The sequence below is a fragment of the Thunnus albacares genome, chromosome 22 (genome assembly GCF_914725855.1).
Source record: "Thunnus albacares chromosome 22, fThuAlb1.1, whole genome shotgun sequence".
NCBI classification, from domain to species: domain Eukaryota; kingdom Metazoa; phylum Chordata; class Actinopteri; order Scombriformes; family Scombridae; genus Thunnus; species Thunnus albacares.
Window position 1 is genome coordinate 1,568,025 of NC_058127.1, and position 23,216 is coordinate 1,591,240.

Below are 23,216 nucleotides of genomic sequence, written 5' to 3' on the forward strand. Positions count from 1 at the left end.
CCACACTCCGATGGAGCAGCTGACATCGGATCATAATGCAGAGCACCATGAGTCGGCATCAGCAGTAGCAGAGTGTTTCCTCCGGCAGCTGCTCCGCCCTGATGGCTACTTTAACAACATTCTCCTTGGCTTTCTTCATATTTTTCACTGTCTCTTCTCAAGCCTATGAAGGTGAGTTATTGTTGTTTTAATGGTCTGTGATGAAGCACTGACAGTCAGATAATGTGCAGTCTGAAGAGAGCTCCATAATTCATTTTTAGTCTTAGAAATAGTGTTTCTCTGCAGCCTGGTCGCCCGAATAAAACGTTGGCAGTTTACGTTTCTGAATATGTACGTTTTACGTATTACACGTGTAATACCTAGCATATTAACTTTCAACAAAACGTATCATATCGACATTTCTACAAAACGTATCATATCAAAATGTCAACCAGACGTATTATCCCAGCATTTCAACAAAACGTCTCATATCAACATTTCTAAAGGGACATAGTTCACATGCAATCTATATGAATTGTTCTTTCCTATTGTTAGGAGGAGGGGTTGTTGGATGGTTTGTAAGTTTTTTAGCACCAAGTTGAAAATCAGCAAGAGCAAGGTTTCATTCGACAAAAGGGTGTGTTTTCAGTGAGACATCTGCCGTTTTTTTTTTGTTATTTTTTGTTTTTATTTGAACCCAAACCATGATCTTTCCTTAACCCTAACCAAGTTGTCTTTATACCTAAACCTAACCAGACCTTAACCACAGCATTGTCACATCATAAAACATCATTATTCAAAGGGTAGAAATGTTAATATGCTACGGTTGTAGAAATGTTGATATGAGACGTATACATGTGTTGAAACATATATATTCAACATTTCTGTGGTTTGCAGAAACGTTCAATGCCAACGTTTTGCTCTGGTGACTGGGTTGTTCTCTGCTACTGTCATCAGACTGAAATGTGTAGGATGTCTTCCATAGATATATACATAGGTAAATACAACTCTCAGGCCAGGGGACGTGCCTCAGCCATATCGCAGCAGGATCTGTCCGTGTTGTCACTTTGAAAGATGTGTTTGTTCCTGGTTAAATATATTGTGGCATTGATAACCACATCAACCTCACATCTTTCATTGTTCAACATCAAGTCCAAACTCAGTAACTCCAGAGTGGCAGTTTAAGAAAACAGCTCTGTAAAGTCATGTTTATTTATTAATGTTTATTTGTATTGATTTCTTACTTAAAGCCTGGCTTAAGGCTCTCCAGGCATCCCAGTCCTGGGCCAGTTTCTCCAGCGTCTTCAGAGATTTCTTCCTCTGCAGGCTGCTGTCTTGTTCGCTTCCTTAGTTCCTGGTTATATCTGGCCAGCAAATCTGTAGGATTTGTTTATTTGTATAGGGAGAAGTATATATCTTGGGCTTTGGAAAACATCAACATTTTTCACCATTATGACATTTTATAGACCAAATGACTAATTAATTAATTGTGAAAATTTTCAAAAGTTTAACTGATGGTTAAAATACTCGTTAATTGCAGCGCTACTACAAACAAATCAAACACATGTAAATCAGTCCATGTGTAGAATAGTGATAAATAGTTTATTGAAACACACGGTGAAACACAAATGAAATGATTAGTCTGCATTCTCACTTTCAGTCAATAGAGAGTTAAAGATTATTTTCAAATGTTTCAGTAACATGTCTTATTGCTTCACAGTGTAGATAGCAGGATGTTTGGATGTAGTGTCTGACAGGCCAAAAGGACTGTTTAGGGATTTTATTCACCGAAATATAAATGAAACTAAACAGTTAATAGAGTTCAGTCAGAGACACTTAGATGCTTCAATGAACAGTCCATTTATAGCAAACTGATATTATCACAACAACTTTATTGTGTAAATTTATCCATATAGGTACACACACAATAAACGCATACATGTAGCAAAAATATACACAGTTAAAAGAAAGATGTATACTGTACACATGAGCTTTTTAAAGTTAATGGAAGTTGTTTTGTCTCATTTTCACAGTGAGATTTGGGGGAAAAGACAGCTCTGCAACCATTGGTCAACTATTTTGTCAATTGATTAATTGTTCATCATCAAACATTCTCTGGTCCCAGCTTCTCAAATGTGAAAATGTCTTAACATTATAATAAACTGAATATCTTTAGGTTTTGAATATTCGGTCAGATAAAGCAGAGCTGAACAGTGACTTCTTCATTTAAAGGATCATTCTGGTGATTTTCTATATCTTGCTTCTTGTCAACAAATCTCGTTTGGATCCAAACCAATAATGAACTGATCTACTAAGAAGTATTGTGTGTGTATCCAAAGCCTAATATATCTTATTCCTCTGTGCTGTAGACCTCTGTTGTTGTCTAAAAACTATTAAAAACACGTCAGTGAGCCACACCGCTGCACTGGGTGACATGTTCCTTCATTATGAAGAGTTCCATCACTTTAGTTTGTTTAGAAATGGCTCCACAGACTAATAACAGTGATGACATTTCTCCGTAGAGTAGTTCTGTGTAAGGCAGATGCCACTGAGCATGTGCATGAACACTGTTCTGTTTACAGCTTCGCAAGCTTGTTATGCTACATTTCACAACCTTTGGACTTTGTACTACACCGTAAATTTCTCAAAGAACTTCACTACAAAGCATTGCTCCTTTAGGGAGAAATAAAGTCATTTTTAACGTCTTTCTCCGACTTTTTCCTGTTTTTGTTCATATCCACAGGTGTAAAAGTGAAGAATGTCAAAGCTGGAGAGAACGTCACGCTGGATTGCTTTGGTCCCACTCATGCTCCCATCGAAGTGTTGAAGTGGATCAGACCTGACCTGAAGTCAGACGGTTATGTCTTCTTCTATCGAGACAATCAGGAATCCTACCAGCATCCGTTGTTTGTAGGCCGAGTTCAGCTGAGAGACACAGAGATGAAGGACGGAGACGTTTCTGTGATTCTGAGGAATGTCCACACCAACGACACCGGAACATACGAATGTCATGTTTCAGTTACAGAAACAGGCCGCAGAAAAAGAGCCTACTCTGAGCTCAGGTGTGTTATCAACGTGAGGGTTACAGGCTCAGGTGAGTTTAAGAACTACACTGTAAAAACGCATAATCAGTGACATAAATAACAATTACAAGTTGAAACCTAAATTATCAACATTTAAAATAAAAGTTGAAATTGCATCAACAGATCAAGCTGCTTCAACAAAAGTAGGCGAGTCCGGATAACTTCTTTAATCTTAAATCTTTAATCTGTGGTTTATTACTAAGTGAGAAAAGTTCTGTTAACTTACTTTTTAGTCAGGGAATGCAGGAAAAAATATTTTATTTACTTTATCTTTTGCACTGTAAAACCTCATAAGTTATATTAAATAAATTAGTATTATTAACTTAGAGTAATTAAATAAATTTGTCAGTTTCAGGTTTAAATCATTTTATTATCACTTTCCAAAACTTAGAATCAGGAGCTTATAATCCAGTTTTCTCAACTTTTTCCTTCTTCCATTCATCATTTTACTAAAGACGAAGTACAGAAGTGAAGCTGAAATGAAAAAAGTAAAACACTCGTAATGCAGCAGACTGAACACATGTTTATATGTAGAATCTGTAAAATAACTAGTGTTTTACAGTTTTTAAAATCTGTTTTATTCAGTTAATTTTTATCATTTCTGTTTCTGATGTGCATTAGTCTGTGATTGTATACTGTTTACATTTGTTCTGTCATATTATCAGCTGATCAGCCACCTGTAAAGCACTTCAGATCACACTAACCTGTATGAAATGTGCTAAACAAATAAAGTTTGATTGATTGATTTATTGATAGGAACTGTAGCTGTCGGATAAATGTAGTGAAGTAAAAAGTATTTTTTTCTTTTTGAAATGTAGCAGAGTAGAAGTATAAAGTAACATAAAGTAAAGTACAGGTGGCTCAAGTTGGTCAGTTGGTTGCAATCTGCAACCTCACCACTAGATGCCATTAAATCCTAAACACTGGTCCTTTATCACTTTTTCTGTTTTTTCTTATAATTTGTACCAAACTGCACCATCATCTCTGAAAAACGTCCTAAAAATGAACCATTTAATTCCTGCAAATCATTTAGGACATTGGTATAAATTAAAAGAGCTGTAACATAAAGCATTACCAATAACTTTAACAAATATACAATATATTCACATCAGATGAATCACACTGACAACAGTTTCTAAACAGGAGACTTTATATTTGGTATATTTGAAAAAAATGTTGTCAACACAACCTTTATCATCAATAAACATTTGCACTGATTACTAGAACATGTCTTCAAAAAACTACGTCAGACTTTAATTCACATCATTGTGTTCAGTCAGTGCTCTAAAGGAAAACAAAGATATATATTTACTTATGAAGACTTCAGCACAGATAACACAGTGACTGAGTGACTTGTCCAGCAGATCACTGCTGATGCTTCTAACATGTTACAGCTCAAAATGTGCTCTTGACAACAGCGGAGACGACCATTAAAGAGTGAAGCTGCTTCCATGTTAATACCTGAGCTGAAACCTCACAGCTGTTTTCTGCTCTGCAGGTGTCACACATCAACACACCTGGTTCAGAAACCTCCCTGGATACCTGCAGTTGGCTGCAATCAGCTATCTCATCTTGTAATTATTTTTGTTTTTGTTTTTTTCTTTGTGCTCAAGCTTGAGACAGTATTCCACTGATATGCAAAACCATCCTTGTTTTGCATGGATGGTCGGAAACATCCCAAAAAACTGCTTCTGAACTGACTTTACAGTTTCTTGGTTGATGTGGCACTATTATATATATATATATATATACACACATATATATACATATATATATGTCACACCCTGCCAGGACTTTGTGTGTTTTTTGGTCTTTTTGTGTTCTTTGGGCTTTCCTGGTTTGCACTTCTGTTTAGTCCTTCTGGTCATGTGGGTTTTCTTGTTGTATTTGGGTGGTTGGTTTGGACTGCCTTTTGTTGTTTGGCCTGGTGTGTTGTGTACTTGCTTTCTTGCAAAAACAAAATATCACATCATCATATTTAATAATAGAGTGATTAATAAAATGGAAATAAAACTGAAAGAAGATATTTAAAGAAAGGAAGATGAAAGAAGTGAAAAAAATCAGTGAATAATTAAGTCAATAAATACAAAAACAGTTACAGTGTTTTTAACTGTCAAAAAGAAGATTCTTCTCTCCTGCCTTTGATGTTTGCATTTCTGTGTTTCTTGGTGTGTCACAGACACCTGTGTTTAAAATGTTTAAGATGAACTACATGATGTGTGATGTTTAAACCAGGAGACGTTTTACAGACTGAATTTTCTTCATGTTTCACTGAGTAAAGAATCTAAACTTCACACATTCTGTGTTGCAGCTGTGTGTGTGCAGAGTTTCCAGCCACTGAATGATGTTTCTGCTGTCTATAGACTGCGGTTGCGGTTTTTGTACGTTTGTTATCGGGGCTGCAGAGCTGCAAACACACAGATAGTCAGAAGTGTGTGTGGATTTGTTACCCACAACCAAACCAGAACAAGTTAAGTTTTCCATTTGACAGTTTTGTTGAAACCCACAGAACCACACGAAGAAAACAACAAACAGGACCAAAGTTTATTCTACATCTTATTGAAGATGTCTTGCTGTTTCAGACTCAAACACAGAAAGTTAACATATTATTATTATATTAGGTAATATATTTCCACAAATGTAATAATGTAAGGTAAATCTAATCTAATTTTAATTTTAATTTTTACACTGTTTATTCACAAAAAACACATCTGAAAATGAATCTAATTTAAAAATGAAAAAAAATGAGTCTAATTTAGGGGGAACAACATGAAATATATAAAATATGTTTAAAAAATGAATGTACTGTTGCCTGAGGGGCTCTGGAGACCAGTAACAGGTCAGCTGGATGTCAGTGGTTGGACTGGTGTGAAGGTGTGGAGGTCTTCCTCAGTGAAGAGCAGAAACAGAACACAAACAGATAAAACAATATGAGACACAGTTGTAGAAAAAAACAACTCTTGTACAACATCTACTGATGGTAACTACAGTTGGTTGAGGTCAAGGGAAGATCTTGGTGACAGTTCATGTAAAGACAAAGTTTCACTGCAGGTCTGTAATGAGATGTGAACTCTGGGCCTGAATTCATGAAGCTTCTCAGAGCAGGAAACCTCTCCTCACTGGATAGAAAGTCTCATAATGATGATTTTTAGGAGAAGTAAAAGCATCTTATCCACTTTCTTAAATCAGGAAATTACAACTTTCTGAGCTGATACAGCTGCAGAGATCTTTGAATGCTTGATGACAATAAAATCAACTCCGATGTCCCCATGTGTGTGTGATGTTTCTGTCACAACCAAGCAGCAAACTCTAAGGCTGAAAAATGAAGCCAAAGGGCAAGTGCCAAAAACTGCAGTTCCTCAAATGGCCACTTGAGGCTGGCTCCAAAAGCAAGTCAATCCTCAAACCCGTGTTAAAATGCCCAACTTTATAGCAGAAATGAACATATTTACAGCCTGGTACAAAAAACACTTTTGGTCTCCATAGTTAATTCCCCATTCATGACAACTGTACTGGGAGATTAATTTTTATATAACTCACCTGTTTAAATTTTATTAAGGCTTAAAGTTATGCATAAAGACTGGAAGCAGGGGGAAACAACCTGACTCTGGTCAAAGATCAGAAATAAAGACAGAAGAGCAGCTGTACCTCTCGTCCTGTTTGATTTGACAACAATTTGTCCATAACTGACGTCTTCTGTTCTTCTCACTGCTGAGTAAACTACAGCTGGATCTCTCTCTGGAAGATAAAATACATACATATTAACCAGTACTGTTAGTGTACTGTATTTACTGTGAGTAGTACTGTTGCACATGTAACATAAATTAGAATACTAATACAACTAATACAACTGTTTGTCATGTAGCATTACAAGATTTGACAGACAAAAGACAAGTATAAGTGGAAAGTATTTTTCTGAAACAGGAAACTGGACGACCACAGAGTTGCTCGCTGCTATAAAAACACTTTGACCACAAGGTGCAAAACAGACAAACACACATTCAAATAAGACCACAATATAATGAGAAACCTCACCACTTTCACAATACACTTCACTGTAATCAACAAGAGGAAGGCGTTGCTATGGTTTTAACTGCACAGTTTTAAAAACAACTAAATTATAAACTTTATTAAAGGACAGTTTAAAATGGATTCATGGAGGTTTTTGGGAGACTGTTAAGCTAAACCAGATTCTGTAGGGGTTAAACTAAATTACACTCTGCTAGAGCTAAAATAGTCTATTATTTCCAACTTTCAACTAAAATGAAGAATCTCTAACTGGATAATTAAAAATAACCATTTAAATCATGAAGCCAGTTGGGAGGAAGTACAACCTGATAGGTTGATCAGGGGAAAAAAAGCACCTGAAAGTGTTTCAGGGGCACAGTTCTCCCCTACAACCACAGACCGTGTGACCAAAATCACTCCCTCCTTCACTCATTCACTGCTCCTGATATAACAGACACTCAATAGTTTACTCAGTAGTCACTAACCATTATCAGTTTGCATCATCACTGTCAGCGGTGGACTTGCACAGAGGTTATTTACCCATCTCCAAAATCTGACATGCCGCATTGTACGATTGTTAGCAGAAAGTAGTGTACATGTCTTTAACTCTACTTTTTGAGTTCCTATATAGTGGAAATGTTTACACACAGTAGAGTTCAGCTACAGAAATAAAATAGTGGAGGGTAAATAAGGTCCACTATGTAGTAAATAGGGAGGGATTTAGGTTGCAGCCCAGATGTTTAATTCCCGTTAGTTGTTCCACCGGCTCATGTGTTGCAACAAATGTCACTGACTGCGTTCATGGTCGTGGGAAGCCAGTGAGGGATCTTGTCCTTGAGAGAATTTTCCTGTAAAGCACTTTGTAACTTCTGTTTTTGAAAGTCCTGAATGAATAAAATGTGGTTGCATGCTGACTAGTACCCTCACCAGCTTCCCACTCAAGAACAACAACTAGAACATGTGACCAGTCTTACATGTATAAACAAAGTACACAAGCAATAATTTGAACAGTGGTGCTGGAATTGCATCCATTGTTTTTGCATATGCAAAAAGCAAGCATATCAGTGGCTTAAGACACTACAAATTTTTTGGCTGTGACAACAACAAAAGATTTGAACAGAGAAGAATAGCAGCTGCACCTCTCGTCCTCTTTGATTTGACGACTATTTGTCTATAACTGACGTCTTCTGTTCTTTTCACTGCGGAGTAAACAGCGGCTGGATCACTCTCTGTAAGATAAAATACATATGAAATAAATTACTGACAGTACTACAACTGATCCAAGTACTGTTAGAAAATCTACTGCTACTACTGCAGTACTAGTCATCATACAAATAGTATTCAGATTATTTATGCCCCACTACAATAATTCATATTTCAATAATAATACCATTTTTTGTATAGTATTATAACAGGACAAAATGAAAAATGATAAATTTCTAGTGACCTAGAAATTAAAACTGAACTGATTCACACTGTAAATTGTAAAGCCAGTTTTCTTAACATCGTAATCTTCAGTTTCAGCCTGCCGTTAGTGGCACATGTGACTGGATTTTAAGATCAGTGATTGGCTGTTTCTTGCAGAAAGGCGCATTGTTAACTTCTACCCCGAAATGTTTACATAGCTTACACAGTCTCACCCCTTTGACCTTTTATTAGAGAACGAGATATTTTCTATCACAGTTGTTCATTTGTTGTTCTGATGATTTAACAGGACAGTTTCATGTTGATCCAAACTGTAGAAGTGCTCAAACTGTGAGTCACCTCTTGTCTTTAGGAAAACCTAACTTTTACTTCCAGACCTTTATAGACCTTACATATAAGACATTATACAGCTATTTTCACAGGCTGAGGAGGACCAACTAACTGGCATTAAGAGTGAGCTTTAGATTATGAGATGAGAAGTTTACTAACCTTGGTTTGTTGTGCAGAACAGCAGTGAGCTCAGAACTAAAGAGACAAGAGAACGAGACAAGTGAGAAACCCATAAAACCATCACTAAACTTACACCAGAATGAAGTGTAATGACATGATATTTATACAGAAAGATAAATCAATGTCAATAATATTTCAATACACAAGACAATCAAGCTATCTTATATTTGAGTTTGGCATCAGTACTTCATCCACCTCATAATCAGTTCAGCTTAATCTACAAAATGTTCATATTAATCTAAGTAAAACTAGAACATCTGATGCTGCTGAATGACTGATGATGTGTTTGAATTGAAATCTAGATTATTGTTGCTGTACAAATTGACAAACTTATCTTTTTGCAAGTTAATTATTAAAATGCTTTTCTAAATTGTTTACTGTCTGACCTGTCATCCTCTGTTCTGAGAGAAAAAGCAGAGACCACAGATCATCAACATTCAAACATCTATGGTAACCCTCCTGACAGAAGATGTTGGTAAACATGACTGATTCATCGCTGTATAATCTGCCACAAAGGTTTAATACAAGCTGTAACGTCTTTCACCTTCTGTTGAACCATGAATTTCTCTTCCTGTCTGTTGCATTTACTTATTTTCTTGATGCTGATTAATAAAATGTTATTTTGAATCTAATTTCATTGCAAGAAGTTTAAGTGAACTTTAAACCATATATCACCATGTATCTCACTCTCCGCTATAAGTATAATTATTTAAATGTGGACAATACAGATTGTACTTACAGAGCAGCCACTGAAGAGATGTTTGGTCCATTCTGCTTCTTGGTGATATGAGAACAACTTAGTTTGTTCAGAGCGGTTAAAGCCAACTTCCTTCCTTTGTACAGTAGTGAGAAACTAGTGCTATGAGAACCTGCTCAAAGTGGAAAAATTCTTAATTCACAGTCGTCACAGTTGTAGTCATGAAGTGACACAAAGCCCAAATCAGCTAAATTAAGAAAATATTAAAGCTACATTAAAATTACATTTAGTTTAGCTTTATTGAGAGCAGCAATGGGCAACCAGAATGCAGGGGCAACTTTACCATTAGGCAAAGTAGACCACAGTCTGGGACTCAAACTGTTAGATTTATTATGATGTTTAGATATGAAACATACAATTATGTTTCTATTCTAACTCATTATAATCATTATGCTCATTAAGAAATCCTCTCTCTCAGACAGGAGTCATCTCCCATTGTTCATTTAAAGAGTTTTACAATGATTGCTTTACTTTTTCTCTGTTTCACTGTTTGATGTTGTGTTGAATTGAGTTTCTCATCCAGGGGCCTTTTGTAAGTAATTTATTTTTTCTTTCTTATTATATATACATAAGACAGCATAATGGGATGAACTTTTCACTGCTCTGCAACACACTTCATGTACTGACTTAATGTTGTATTGATGTATATGTGTGTGCAACCAATCATGTGTGATGACAGACAGAGATTATACTACAGTTCTGAGGGATTGAAGCTGCCCTGTGTTGTTTTCTTTTACAATAACAATTAATTTCATTCAGCAGACACTTTAATTCAAAGCGATGAACATCTGAGAGTTAATACGACATAAGCAAGGATCTGGACAGGAGAGAACAATGTGAGTAAGAGCCATAAAGCTAAGTTCAAGTCTGATAGGATGTAGGTGCCAACATGCAGTGAACAGAGTCAGTGGTGTATGGATGATGAAGTGGCTACACCTGCTGGACAAACCTTGATGATGCACTTATATGGAATGATTCAAGCAAGTCAGTCAGAATATAAATGAAATTCCTGTTTATCATCTTTGATGATTTAATTCATTATTTAACATAATTAAATACACAGAAACTGGTTTATTATTGTTGAAAGAAAGGAGCATGAACTGTTAACTACAGTTGAGCCAAAGTGCAGGACTGGTGATGGAGTGTGCAACAGCTTTTGAATCTCGTGCCAAGCTTCTGTTGGTCTTCACTCAGTCTCAGACTCATTTGGACTCTTTGAATAACAAACATATCCCTTTATAAATGTCCCTGATAGTGATTTCATACATATCACTCAGCCCTAATGTGCAGTTGTTTTGCTGTGGGAAGGGGTTTAACCCTTACATACTGTTCAGGGTCAAATTTAACCCAAATTTACATTTGAGAGCAGTAAAAACATCATTTTTACTTTTCATTTGGCCTGAAATTCAATGATTTCTCCTCATGTGACCCAGAATATTCAAAAATGGAAATATTTCAACTTTTTAAAAACATTTTTGCACAGCTGATACACATTTTTATATCATGTTTGATCCATATTTATTACATAATTCAAAAGTCACTATTCAAAAATATTGTAGAATTCTTCATATTTACTATAACTCATTGAAATAATCATGTTCTCCTGTTTTATGTATGATTGGACCGTTATATAGTGTATATAGTCTAAAAAATAAACTCTCTCTGCTATCTGAAAGCTTCATTAAGGATTAATCACACATTTATCTGTGACTGTCGAGGTTTTATGAATGATTTGTGAAATTTACTATAGAGACTAATTATGATTTGGTGTGAATGCAGCCTTAAGCAGCATCAGCTCTTCAACGCTGAAGCAACGGCGGCCGCTCACAACTGGAAATGTAATTTTACCAACATGACACTAAATCTACACAAGGTTTTAATTACTGTAGAGTTAAAACTTTAGAGCTTAAACAGAATCACATCAGTCTCAACAGGGTCTCTCAACATCAACAGTCCCCCTGCAACAAGTTCCCTCTACTTAGTTCTGCTTCACATTAATGACTCATCAATTATCAGCTCGTTCCTGATTCGGTAACTAGGCACAGTTTCATATACATTTAATGATCAACACAATTATTCACTCAATATTTGATGTAAAATAGTTTATTATTAATTAGTTCATATGTCATTAAACTGGTGTCATTTATAAACCAGCAGCTGTGGTGTAATACCCATTATGACCAGTAGGTGGCAGCAGACTTTAAAGAGTGATTGATGAGCTTTTAGAACAAAACGAGGCAGGTGTTGTTTCAGGTACAAGTGAAAAGATGGAGCATGAGTTTACTAATATCAATCTATAATCTGCTCATGATTATGTAATATGTAATATGTCAACAAATAACATTATTACCAATATTATCTGTACAGTCTTATATTTACCTCTTTAATCACTGTATTTTCATTAAAAATGACATTTGCAGGTATTTAACAGTTTTACAGATATTTTACAGAGACAATGGTGCAATTTGGTAAAAATTATAAAAAATGAACAAAAAAGTTGAAAATACTCAGTTTTCAGTGTGTCAAACGATATATTTCATATACTAGTTTTTTTTTTTCAATATTTTCCTAAAAGTAGCTGCTTCTTAGAACATTTATTTGAAAGGTTGTGTAATTTGGTAGTATACAGGAAATGTGCTCATTACAGAGATTTAAGAAACAACCTAATATACTAATATGTAGTTTGACACAAAACAACACTGAGTATTTTCTGTCAGTTAAAGACACGAGTCTAATTTAAGATTTTTGCAAATTAACAACAACATATGAACCCAAATATAATTACCAATTAAACCAACTGGATATTTTTTTCTGTTTTTTCTTCAAAGTGTTTAAGATGAACTACATGATGTGTGATGTTTAAACCAGGAGATGTTTTACCGACTGAATTTTCTTCATGTTTCACTGAGTAAAGAATCTAAACTCTTCACACACTCTGTGCTGCAGCTGTGTGTGTGCAGAGTTTCCAGCTGATGATTGATGTTCCTGCTGTTTATAGACTGCGGTTGCGTTTTTTGTACGTTTGATATCGGTGCTGCAGAGCTACAAACACACAGATAGTCAGAGGTGTGTGTTACCCACAATAAAACCAGAAGTCAAATTTTCCATCTGACAGCTTTGTGAAACCCACAAAACCACAGAAATTAAACAACAAACAAGACCAAAGTTTATTCTACATCTTATTGAAGACATTTTGCTGTGAAACACAGCAAGTTTATTTATTATTATTACTATTTTAGGAAATATTTGCTGCATGAGTCTAATTTAGAGAGAACAACATGAAATATATAAAATATGTTTAAAAAATGAATGTACTGCTGCCTGAGGGGCTCTGGAGACCAGTAACAATGCCAGCTGGATGTCAGTGGTTGGACTGGTGTGAAGATGTGGAGGTCTACCTCAGTGAAGAGTAGACAACCTCTGGCTCTGGTGGACATGCTGAACACACACAGATAAAACAATATGAGACACAGTTGTAGAAAAAACAACTCTTGTACAACATCTACTGATGGTAACTACAGTTGGTTGAGGTCAGGGGAAGATCTTGGTGACAGTTCATGTAAAGACAAAGTTTCACTGCAGGTCTGTGATGAAATGTGAACTCTGGGCCTGAATTCATGAAGCTTCTCAGAGCAGGAAACCTCTCCTCACTGGACAAAAACTGACACATTTTCAGTCCTAGTTTCAGGAGAAGGAGTAACTCAGGAACTCACTCCTGACTGAGCTGATATTTAGCAGCAGCAGAGATGTTTGAATGTTTGATAACAATAAAATAATTCAAAGATCCTTTAGATGATCCTCATTTCATTTGTTAGTTTGCAGGATGCAGAGAACACCTGCAGTCCCCATAAACCCTGATGTCCCCACAATGTCACATTTTTTTACATTGAGGAAAATGCAGCTTTGTGACAGTGATGTTTCTGTCAGAACCAACTACTTTAGCTCTAATAAATCAAACTTCATCATTGATGTGCCTCATAAAGATAATGTGCATGACGAGGAACTAAAACTTAAACACCATCATGTCCCCCTGCTGGATGTCTGCTGTATAATGACAGAGATCTCAACAGATAAAATATGATATAATCAATAAACAATCTTATCTATTTTTCTTTTTTAATGAGAGATGTTTTCATTCAGGATGCATTTCTCAATACTGTGACATGACAGAAATAACTTTTTCCCTCTCTTGTAGGGGACACATGGAAGAGAAGATCACATGTTCTTCATGTCTCAAAGTCAGTTTGAATATCATCTCTGCATCTGCAAGATACTGTAGAGTCAAATTCCTATTTTAATTAACATGAAGACTACTGTTGTAGCTGCTGGAGGTGAAGCTAGTTTAACCTACTTTATATACAGTTAGCTAGTTTAGTCCAGTGGTTCCCAACCTAGGGGTCGGGCCCCTCCAAAGGGTCAGCAGATAAATCTGAGGGGTGGTGAGATGATTAATGGGAGAGGAAAGAAGAAAAAACAAGTTCTGATACACAAATCTGTTTTCAGTTTTTGGACTTTTTCTCTAATCTTTGATTTTTGCTGAAATATTGGATCATTTGAACATTTATTGAAATGAAAGCATGTGAGAAGTTTAGAGGGAAAAATCACTATTTGGTGGAGCTGTTAACAACTCATAGACATGTGAAATGTGACCCCGACTACACACTGCTTTTTGTAAGACGTCAAAAGCCAAAAAGGTTGGAAACCACTGGTTTCATCTTTAACAATGTGTTGTATTTTAAAAGCTTGTTATATTATCCATTGTGTCAAATCTTCATCTGAAAAGTAACTAAAGCTGTCAAATAAATGTAGTGGAGTAGAAAGTACAATATTTCCCTCTGAAATGTAGTGGAGTTGAAGTATAAAGTAGCATCACATGGAAATACTCAAGTAAAGTACAAGTACCTCAAAACTGTACTGTAGTATAGTACTTAAGTAAATGTACTTGTTGCTTTCCACCCCTGCAGTCTACTAGCTTATTGGCATGTTTGTAAAAATTATGAGCTTTAATTAATTTTGGCATAATATTTTTGCATATATAACATTAATCTTTGTTATTTGCTTTTACATATAAAACCTAAGCTTTTTTAAAAATGTGGTGCTGTTTTCTGCATTTTGAAATCCAGTATAGTTTTATATTATTTATATTCATATAACAAAAAGAGAAAATTAAACACATCATCATAATTTGTCCTCTGCAGCTCTGAGTGTCTTAAAACAGGGATGTCACATGTCTCAAAGTCAGTGTTGAAGCTTCATAAATGGCTATCTGTCCAACTTTGAGTATTTCTAGTCCGAGGATCATTTTCAGCTCAGTTCCAGGAAGTGATTGTGAGAATCTGAGAAGTTCACGTCCTGATCAAATCACACATCAACCCACCAACGCGACCACCACTCTACCTCTCTATGTAAACACTACTTCCTGTGTTGACTGTAGATGTGGGTGTTGGATGTATTAGTGAGAGTTGAATTGTCCAACGTGAAAATAGTTCAAAAAACATAATTCCTTTCAAAATCCTCAAGTGTCTGAAAATACAATATAAATTCATACATTATTCATACAGCAGTGTAACTTCTGCTTCCACTGGAGTTGACGTGTCATGTGTGATGTAATTGATAGTCTTAAATCAAAACAGTTTCAAGAATACGACCTTTAAAATGATAATAATTCACAAAAAGTAATTCACAAAAAATATGTCAACATTTCATTTCAACAGCATCTGGTAATGGAGCTGTAACTTGAGGCTTTGCGGTAAACAAGTGTCTCTGTAAAACCATAACTGGTTCGGACGTACTAAGTATGTAATCAGGATGTGGTTAGCTTAGCTTAGCATAAAGACTGTAAGCAGGGGGAACAGTTAGCCTGACTCAGTTCAAAGTTCAGAAATAAAGACAGAAGAGCAGCTGTACCTTTCCTCTTGTTTGATTTGACGACTATTTGTCCATAACTGACGTCTTCTGTTCTTTTCACTGCTGAGTAAACAGCAGCTGGATCTCTCTCTGGAAGATAAAATACATACATATTAATCAGCACTGTTAGTATACTGTGTTTACTGTGAGTGTTAGCACCACTACTCTACTACTGTAGCACATGTAAAATAAATCATGTAGCATTATATCAAGGTTTAATAGCCACTAAAAGGCGGACGGTTTACAATTTTGTTTCTTCTTAACAGCACTTCTTTGAAAGACAAATGACCAAGTGTAACTGGAAAGTTTTTATCTGAAACAGGAAACCGGACAACCACAGAGCTGCTCGCTGCTATTAAATCACGTTTGCACTTTGACCACAAGGTTCAAAACAGACAAACACATTGCCACCACCCAAATCAGTCTGCACTAGTGAGAAACCTCACCAGCTTCAGAATACACTTGACTGGAATCAACATGAAGAAGTTGTTGCTGTGGTTTTATATGCAGTGCTAAAAAAAAACAGCAGAAGACACACAACCGAGGACCTTTGTTCTGCTGAGTCCATCTCCTTGTTTATATTCTACCTCAAACTTGCTCCATTTCTAAACAATCTAATGTGACCAAACTGTTTGTTTTCATCAGCTAAAATGGGTAATACTATAGAAGAGGCTGATGAAAAATCATTTGATGTGTGGAGGTCAGAAACTAAGATGCTGTCACTTCTAACCTTCTACCTAAACTGAACTGTCAATAACTTAAAAGCTCAACATAAAAGGCATAACATGACAGACTGAGTTAAGGGTAAAAAGATGCCATACATTTGATTTCTAGTGGCAGTCTTTCCAGTTCAATTGTGTCTTCCAACAATCACCATAGGCACCATAGGAATAAAATTAGCTTGTTTGAACCCTCACTGGCTTCCCACTCTTGAAAAATGCCAACTATGTTGGAAAATGTGACCAAAACACGGCCAGGAACTGTGAAGATGCTAAAAATGTTGGCCATCTTTTGTCTGTGACAACTTTAACAAACTATTTTCTCTAAAAGATTTTGGTGATGTTGGTCCACAAAGAGGAGCAGCTGCCCATTACCCTTATCACTTTAAAGGAACATTTCAACATTTCAGGAAATACATTTATTTTCATACTTTTGGTGAATGAGATGAGATGATTGATATTAATGTCATGAATGTGTGTCAAGTACGGTTAAATATAGTCAGGATGTAGTTAGCTTAGCTTAGCATGAAGACTGTAAGCAGGGGGAAACAGTTAGCCTGACTCTGTCCAAAGTTCAGAAATAAAGACAGAGGAGCAGCTGTACCTCTCCTCTTGTTTGATTTGATGACTATTTGTCCATAATTGACATCTTCTGTTGTTTTCACTGCTGAGTAAACTGCAGCTGGATCTCTCTCTGGAAGATAAAATACATACAAAATACATTACTGCAAGTACTACAACTGATACTGAAGTACTGTTAGAATATCTACTGCAGTACTTATCATTATACAAATAGTATTCAGACTTATTTATAACGCTACAATCAATTATGTTACTTCTTTTGTTTAGTTTTATAAAAGGACATAATGAAAAATTGTTAACTTATAGCAGCAAACATCAGTTCATTGCTGAGGACAGATGTTTTAAAAGTACAATTTACAGTTTGAAAGTTTTTTTTTCCTTAACACCACTGCTGCTGTGAAAGAGACCAACACAAGTGGCAGGTTTATTTATTTTGGTAATTTATTAAAATTGGAAAACTAAATGACCACAGAGCTGCTAGCTTTTTATTAAAAGAAGCACCACAAGATGAACATGTCAATTTATCAGCATGTCACAACTTATAAGATTGTTAACTTTAAAAATGTTTATTAGTGTAAATACGAATATGCATGAAATATATGTATGTGAGCTGAGTATATGGATGTGTGCTAATATGCACATGTATAAACTATTTAGATTTTGTTTTGCAGACTTCCTTCTGCAGTGAAACATGTGCAGGACCAACTGTCTTTATCAGAAACAGGAAACTGGACGACCACAAAGCTGTTAGCTTCTGTTAACTGATTCACCACAAGGTACAAAACACACCGTCTAACACATGAAGCAAATCACACGTTGTCATCAACCAATACAGACCAAACTACAGTCTGAAACTCCACAGATTAAAGAAAATGACATTTGTTTTGTTTAAATGTATCATGAAAACTTATTAAATGTTCATATAAGTGTAATGTAATATTAAAAGGTTTATGTTAATGTACAAGGTTCAATGTATGGAAATGTAAAAATGTGAAAAGATAAAAATGTGCTCCCCACCATGTACAGATGGTGGGCAGATGGTTTCTGCAGGTGTTCAAGTGTTTTCAAGACAAAGATGGTTTCAGATTAGGGCTAGGATCAGACATTGTGCAATTTCCCTCCTTCCAAACTACACCTTTATGCTCCCTGAACAACCTTGGGAAGATCCTCTTAAGCTGAACCCTAAACAGAGATCACTTATCTCCATGATCTATGGTCAGCTCAAGTGCGGGAGCAGGAGCTGAGCATGGAATTCCAGCCCATCCTCACAAGAAAAACAACAGTATAGTTAAAAATTCCAGCCGGCAAAAACAACATATAGTTATATTTACCATGTAGTGGACATAGTAATTAGGTGACTTCCTTATCAGGAGGAGGTGGGTAGGGGGGATGGCTAGATACTTCGCAGAAGGTGGCAAAGTGGCCTTTGCTGCAGGAGACCACTGTTTGCCTCCCACTTCTAACCAGCAGGGGAAGAGAGAGGCACGGGAAAGTCACCATGAGTCACGGTTGATCAGGACTGTTTTTTCCCTGCAAGAAGCAGTGTATTTCACTAGAGTTTTGCACTGTGATTCGCCATGGCTCAGGTGTCCAAACCATGATCTTTCCCCAACCCAGCCATCATTAAATTATAAAATAGTCATATGAGTCGTTCTTTCCTCGTCCGTCCTCTAGAGGATGCTGGAAACACTCATATATGCCATTTTGCTAGTCACTGGAAACAGACCTATTCTGTTGTTTTGATATTAAGATGTGTTGAGAATTCACAGAACACGGGTGGGAAGGGGCTATCACAAAGCTATCACTCAGACAGTTCAAAGTCCTGCACACGGTTCATTTGTCTAAAGCCCAGTTGTGTGAAATATTTCCAGAAGTAGAGGACAGGTGTGACAGATGTCATACTTCTCCATGCAACTTACAGTACAGTGACAGTAAGTCATGTGTTCTATTCATGCTCAAAGTCATATTATTTTTTTGGTAGGACTACTTTGAAATTATGTCTAAAATATTTCAGGACCTTCAGAGCTGTTGTCTATTTACCTCTTAATGATTAGACAGTTTAGTTTTCCCATTTTTTATTAGCACAACCCCATCTTGTACTCCGGTGCAAATCTAGTTGAGCCCCATCCATTTATTAGTGGCTTCAGGGTATAATGTTTATCTAAAACTGGAAAAGATCAGGTATGAACTGATAGGTAACTGATAGGTAACGGTACCAAGGACATTAAAAGGGCTAGCAATGCAAAGGAAAAGGAAATTATGGAAAATTTAATGATTTTATTAAATAAAGAATTTCTCCCAGAAAATGAGAAACTGAAATTAACACAACTCCAGAATAAAATAATAAATTATATTTTGATGCTGCTAAAAGGGCCTTGATACGATCCAGAGCAAGACAGTTGGTGAAAATGGTGAAAAACGCAATTGTAAAAGAAATAATATTTCAGCACTGAAAATAAACAACTACATTAGTACGAATCCAAAAGAAATATCAGAACATGTTGGATAATTTTGACAAAGAATCTAAATTTGGACCAGAACTGTGAACAACCTATTTTACACTGTAAATTTGTGGGAGCCTTGAAACATATGAGAACTGGAAAATCTCCTGGAATTGGTTTATCCACTGAATTTTACTTATGCTTTTGGGATGTTATTAAAGTCCCACTTATAGGAAGGGGATGATAACAACAATGAAACAAGATTTAATCAGTTTGATACCGAAACCAAACAAAGATTCTCTGGAGACTGATCACACTCCTAAAAGTGGATTATAAGTTTTTTTACATCTGTATTTCCTAGATGTTTAAATGTTAAATTTTAAGCCTAATTGATACAGATGAGGGGAATATATGCAACATTCTGCTGAAAAAAACAGTCAAATATTTAGGTATCGATGTAACTAAAGATATGTTAACCAGGCAACAATTTAACTTTCTTCCTAGACTTAAAAGGACAAAAAATGTTATGAATATGTGGCTTCAACGTCACCTGTCTATTTTTGGCCATATGAATTCTGTATTACCAACAAGATTAAAGAAATGCATAACAAAATTTTACACAATACATATCCAACAAATCTATATTTCTCCAAGTTTTTAGATATTGAAATAAAATGTAAATTTTGCAAAGATGAACCAGAATCTATAACACATTCATTTTACCATTTTACACATTCAGTTACTTTTTGGTCTCGAATGGAATATTATATATTGTGTAAAACTAATCACTATTAAAGTTGAGTGTAAAAATGTCATATTTGAATGTGTTCGAAATAAAGTTTGGAAAAAGATGCCGACTATCTATCTAGCCATCCAGCCCACCTCCTCCTAACAAAGAGATGTCACCTTATATAGACATGATCCGTGTCATGGCATCTGATAATGATGTGGATGGGTTTACATTTGAGTTACATGAAAGCCTGGTGCATCTCATACAGACGCTAAAGGGCGCCTTGTGTGTCAGTATCAGATGCTGAGGCGTCTGTATTTGATGTTCTGATACAAGTGCAACACATTACCTCTATTCCGTCTGATTGGCTGTTGTTGGTGACGCAATATTTTGATGTCACTGTATGTAATGTCATCTTCTTCAACTTGTAATTCAGCAGCTGGAATGAAGCAAACAAACAAACAAACAAACAAACAAAAACCAACAATATAATTATATAAGACTATAAGAATCTTGAAGGACATTTAATTTTTTAAAAATGTTTGAAATGTAGTTTAAATTTGTTAATAATTTGTATGGCAAAATAAATTTTGAAATATTAACATGAACATAAACAGGAATTTAAATAGTAAAATGTCATCATAATGAAATTTAGTAAACGGGTGTCAAATATTTTTGGAATAATTTGTTCTCAAAAACTAATCCTAAAAGTCAAATATTCATTATGAAATCCAGAAGTCGTGTCTGACCTTTAGGTTTCCTCCGAACACATCGTCTCACCAGTAGAACCAGTAGAACCAGTAAAACCAGAACACAGACAGATAGAACAGACCACAACACAGGGAGATGAGGAGAGGTTGATGATGAAGGAGGAGAGGTGGAGGAGGGAGGTGAAGTATAGGGCGGTGTAGGTTGAGACGTGGTGGTGGGTTTCCCTAAAAGGAAACAAAAATAATTTTAAAAAATGGAAACATTCACTCCTTTTAATGTTCAGAAAGTTATACGATTACTGAGATTGGTGCAGTTCATTAGATGTTAAACTTCATCTATGTTATTTAGTTATTTCCAGGGTTGTAAGCTGATTGATTCAAATAATATGTGAAAACGTAATACACTGTTGTTGTTGTTTTCACCTGCACATAAACACATAATTTGTATAATGACTTTAACCTCCTCACCTGTGACAGTGATCCAGCTGGGTGGAGACTCTCCATGACTGCTGCTGTGACACTTGTAGAGGCCTTCATCAGACTTGGAAACATGGTGGATGGTCATGTGACCTGCAGGCTCAGTCCTGATGAGGGAGCCATCTTTATGGAAATCAGCTGGAAGGTTAGATGTCGTTGTTTTACAGTGCAGAGTGACATCATCTCCCTCCATCACAGGGAGGACAGGACTCTGCAGGATCACTGATCCACCTCAACACAGAGACAAACTACAGCATTTCATCATTTACACTCAGCTTCATCAATACTAACTCCACAGTCTGATCTTACCAGTGACAGTGATGTTGACGCTGTTACTGGTTGCTCCCTCTCTGGACTCACACCAGTAAACTCCACTGTCCCAGTGGGTTGTTACAGTGATCCTACAGGAGGAACCAGCTGCTTCTCCCCAGTCATCACACTCAGCTCTGGTTTCTCTGGTTGTGTTCCTCCTCAGCATCCATCCAGCAGAGCTGTCGTCCTCCTCACAGCTCAGAGACATAAACTGCCCTGTAAACAGCTGAGAGCTGCTGAGACTCACAGTCAGAGAGGCTGTGAGGGTTGAAACGACAAACCGGTGATTCTTTACATTTTTGTCAAAACTGCTCACAAAGTCACACCACAGAAAACTGTTGTAAAAAGAGTAGACACTTTGGTGCAGTCAGTTTTATGCTGTGTAGCACATACAATAGCACATCTCAAACTGTAAAGATGCTCTGTTACAGAGTTCTTAAGCAACATGGAATGTACCCAACTCTCAAAGACAATTTTAACAGAACTCCACGTGTGAAGACAAACAAAGTTGGAAGTAAGTAAATCAAGCTTTGTTTATAGAGCACAAAAATAGAGTTACAAAGTACTTCACGGTTACAAAAAAGACGATAAAAGCATTTGAATAAAGAGTTACCACAAACACAAGCAAAAATTGAGCTTTTTCTAACTGTCAGACTTCCTGCTCTGTCCTCAGCTCTAACTTTCCTCTCAGGGTCTCTCAGACAGAATCAGCGGCTTTCAGACTGTGATAGAGGAAGTTTACTAACCTTGGTTTGTTGTGCAGCACAACAGTGAGCTCAGAACTAAAGAGAGATAACACAAACACAGAAAATATGTCTCATTGCAGACGAAAGCTTTGATCACTTATTGGCCTTCAGTTAAAGTGAAATGGAGGTGAGGTAATGCAATCATAACCAGAGCAGGTTTTCTTATTCAGTCCACTGTATCAGGAACTTTTGCCTTTTGAACTATGAAGTGTGAGAGCAAATTACGGGTTATCATTTTATAAATCTTCGTCTTTTAGTCTACATATCATACCTGCTGTGTTTGTCTTTAAGCGGACTGTATGCAGGCTACTCTGTTTAACATTTAGTTTATGTTGTACTTTTATCTGATCCAGTAATAAGTCAAATCATAGTCATGCAGATTTCTATGTCTCTGTCATGTGTTGCTCTGACAAACCTTTAGAGGACAGTGTTGTTGGTTCTCAACTGAATGTGAGAGTAATGTCACTTTGTCATTCTGGCATAAATGTTTGTGAAGAAATCCTGCTCCTAGGTTAGTTGAACTCTTGACCCTTGCTTCTATGTGAGTGTTGTTTGCTGACCTCTGGGGTACTAACTGTGTGGATCATGAGATACCAAGACCAGCTAAATTTGAAGTTATTGACTGACCATCAGGTCTCTATGAGATCATCTATGACATACTTGTTTGTGAGAAGGTGTAACAGTTTTTGGAAATGTCCTTTTAGGGACCTGACTGTTTTTTAGCCTTGCTTCTGTGGAAGGGTGTGAAGCTGTGTTTGCAATCTTTAGAGAAAGGGCTGAACAACATGCTTTCTCTCTCAAAATACAAGATAATTGTGTTTTTGTATTTG

The 23,216-nt window shown here is 36.3% G+C and overlaps 1 protein-coding gene across 2 annotated transcripts in view; it reads right to left on the reverse strand.

Annotated features, from left to right (window-relative positions):
* Nucleotides 1-5,806: 5,806 nt before the first annotated feature.
* LOC122974156 overlaps nt 5,807-23,216 on the reverse strand; it is a 144,319-nt gene continuing 126,909 nt past the window's right edge. The window contains exons 3-11 of one of the 2 annotated variants that reach the window (XM_044342090.1): nt 22,387-22,422; nt 21,638-21,898; nt 21,320-21,559; nt 20,891-21,076; nt 20,491-20,580; nt 16,993-17,082; nt 15,670-15,759; nt 13,161-13,200; nt 5,807-5,950 (exon numbers count right to left, since the gene is read on the reverse strand). In XM_044342090.1, coding sequence (XP_044198025.1) covers nt 5,914-5,950; nt 13,161-13,200; nt 15,670-15,759; nt 16,993-17,082; nt 20,491-20,580; nt 20,891-21,076; nt 21,320-21,559; nt 21,638-21,898; nt 22,387-22,422 — 1,070 coding nt within the window. In that variant the 3' untranslated portion in view covers nt 5,807-5,913. Of the gene's footprint in view, nt 5,951-13,014; nt 13,201-15,669; nt 15,760-16,992; nt 17,083-20,490; nt 20,581-20,890; nt 21,077-21,319; nt 21,560-21,637; nt 21,899-22,386; nt 22,423-23,216 lie in introns of those variants that run through there. The other variant, XM_044342091.1, reaches the window with a different exon arrangement.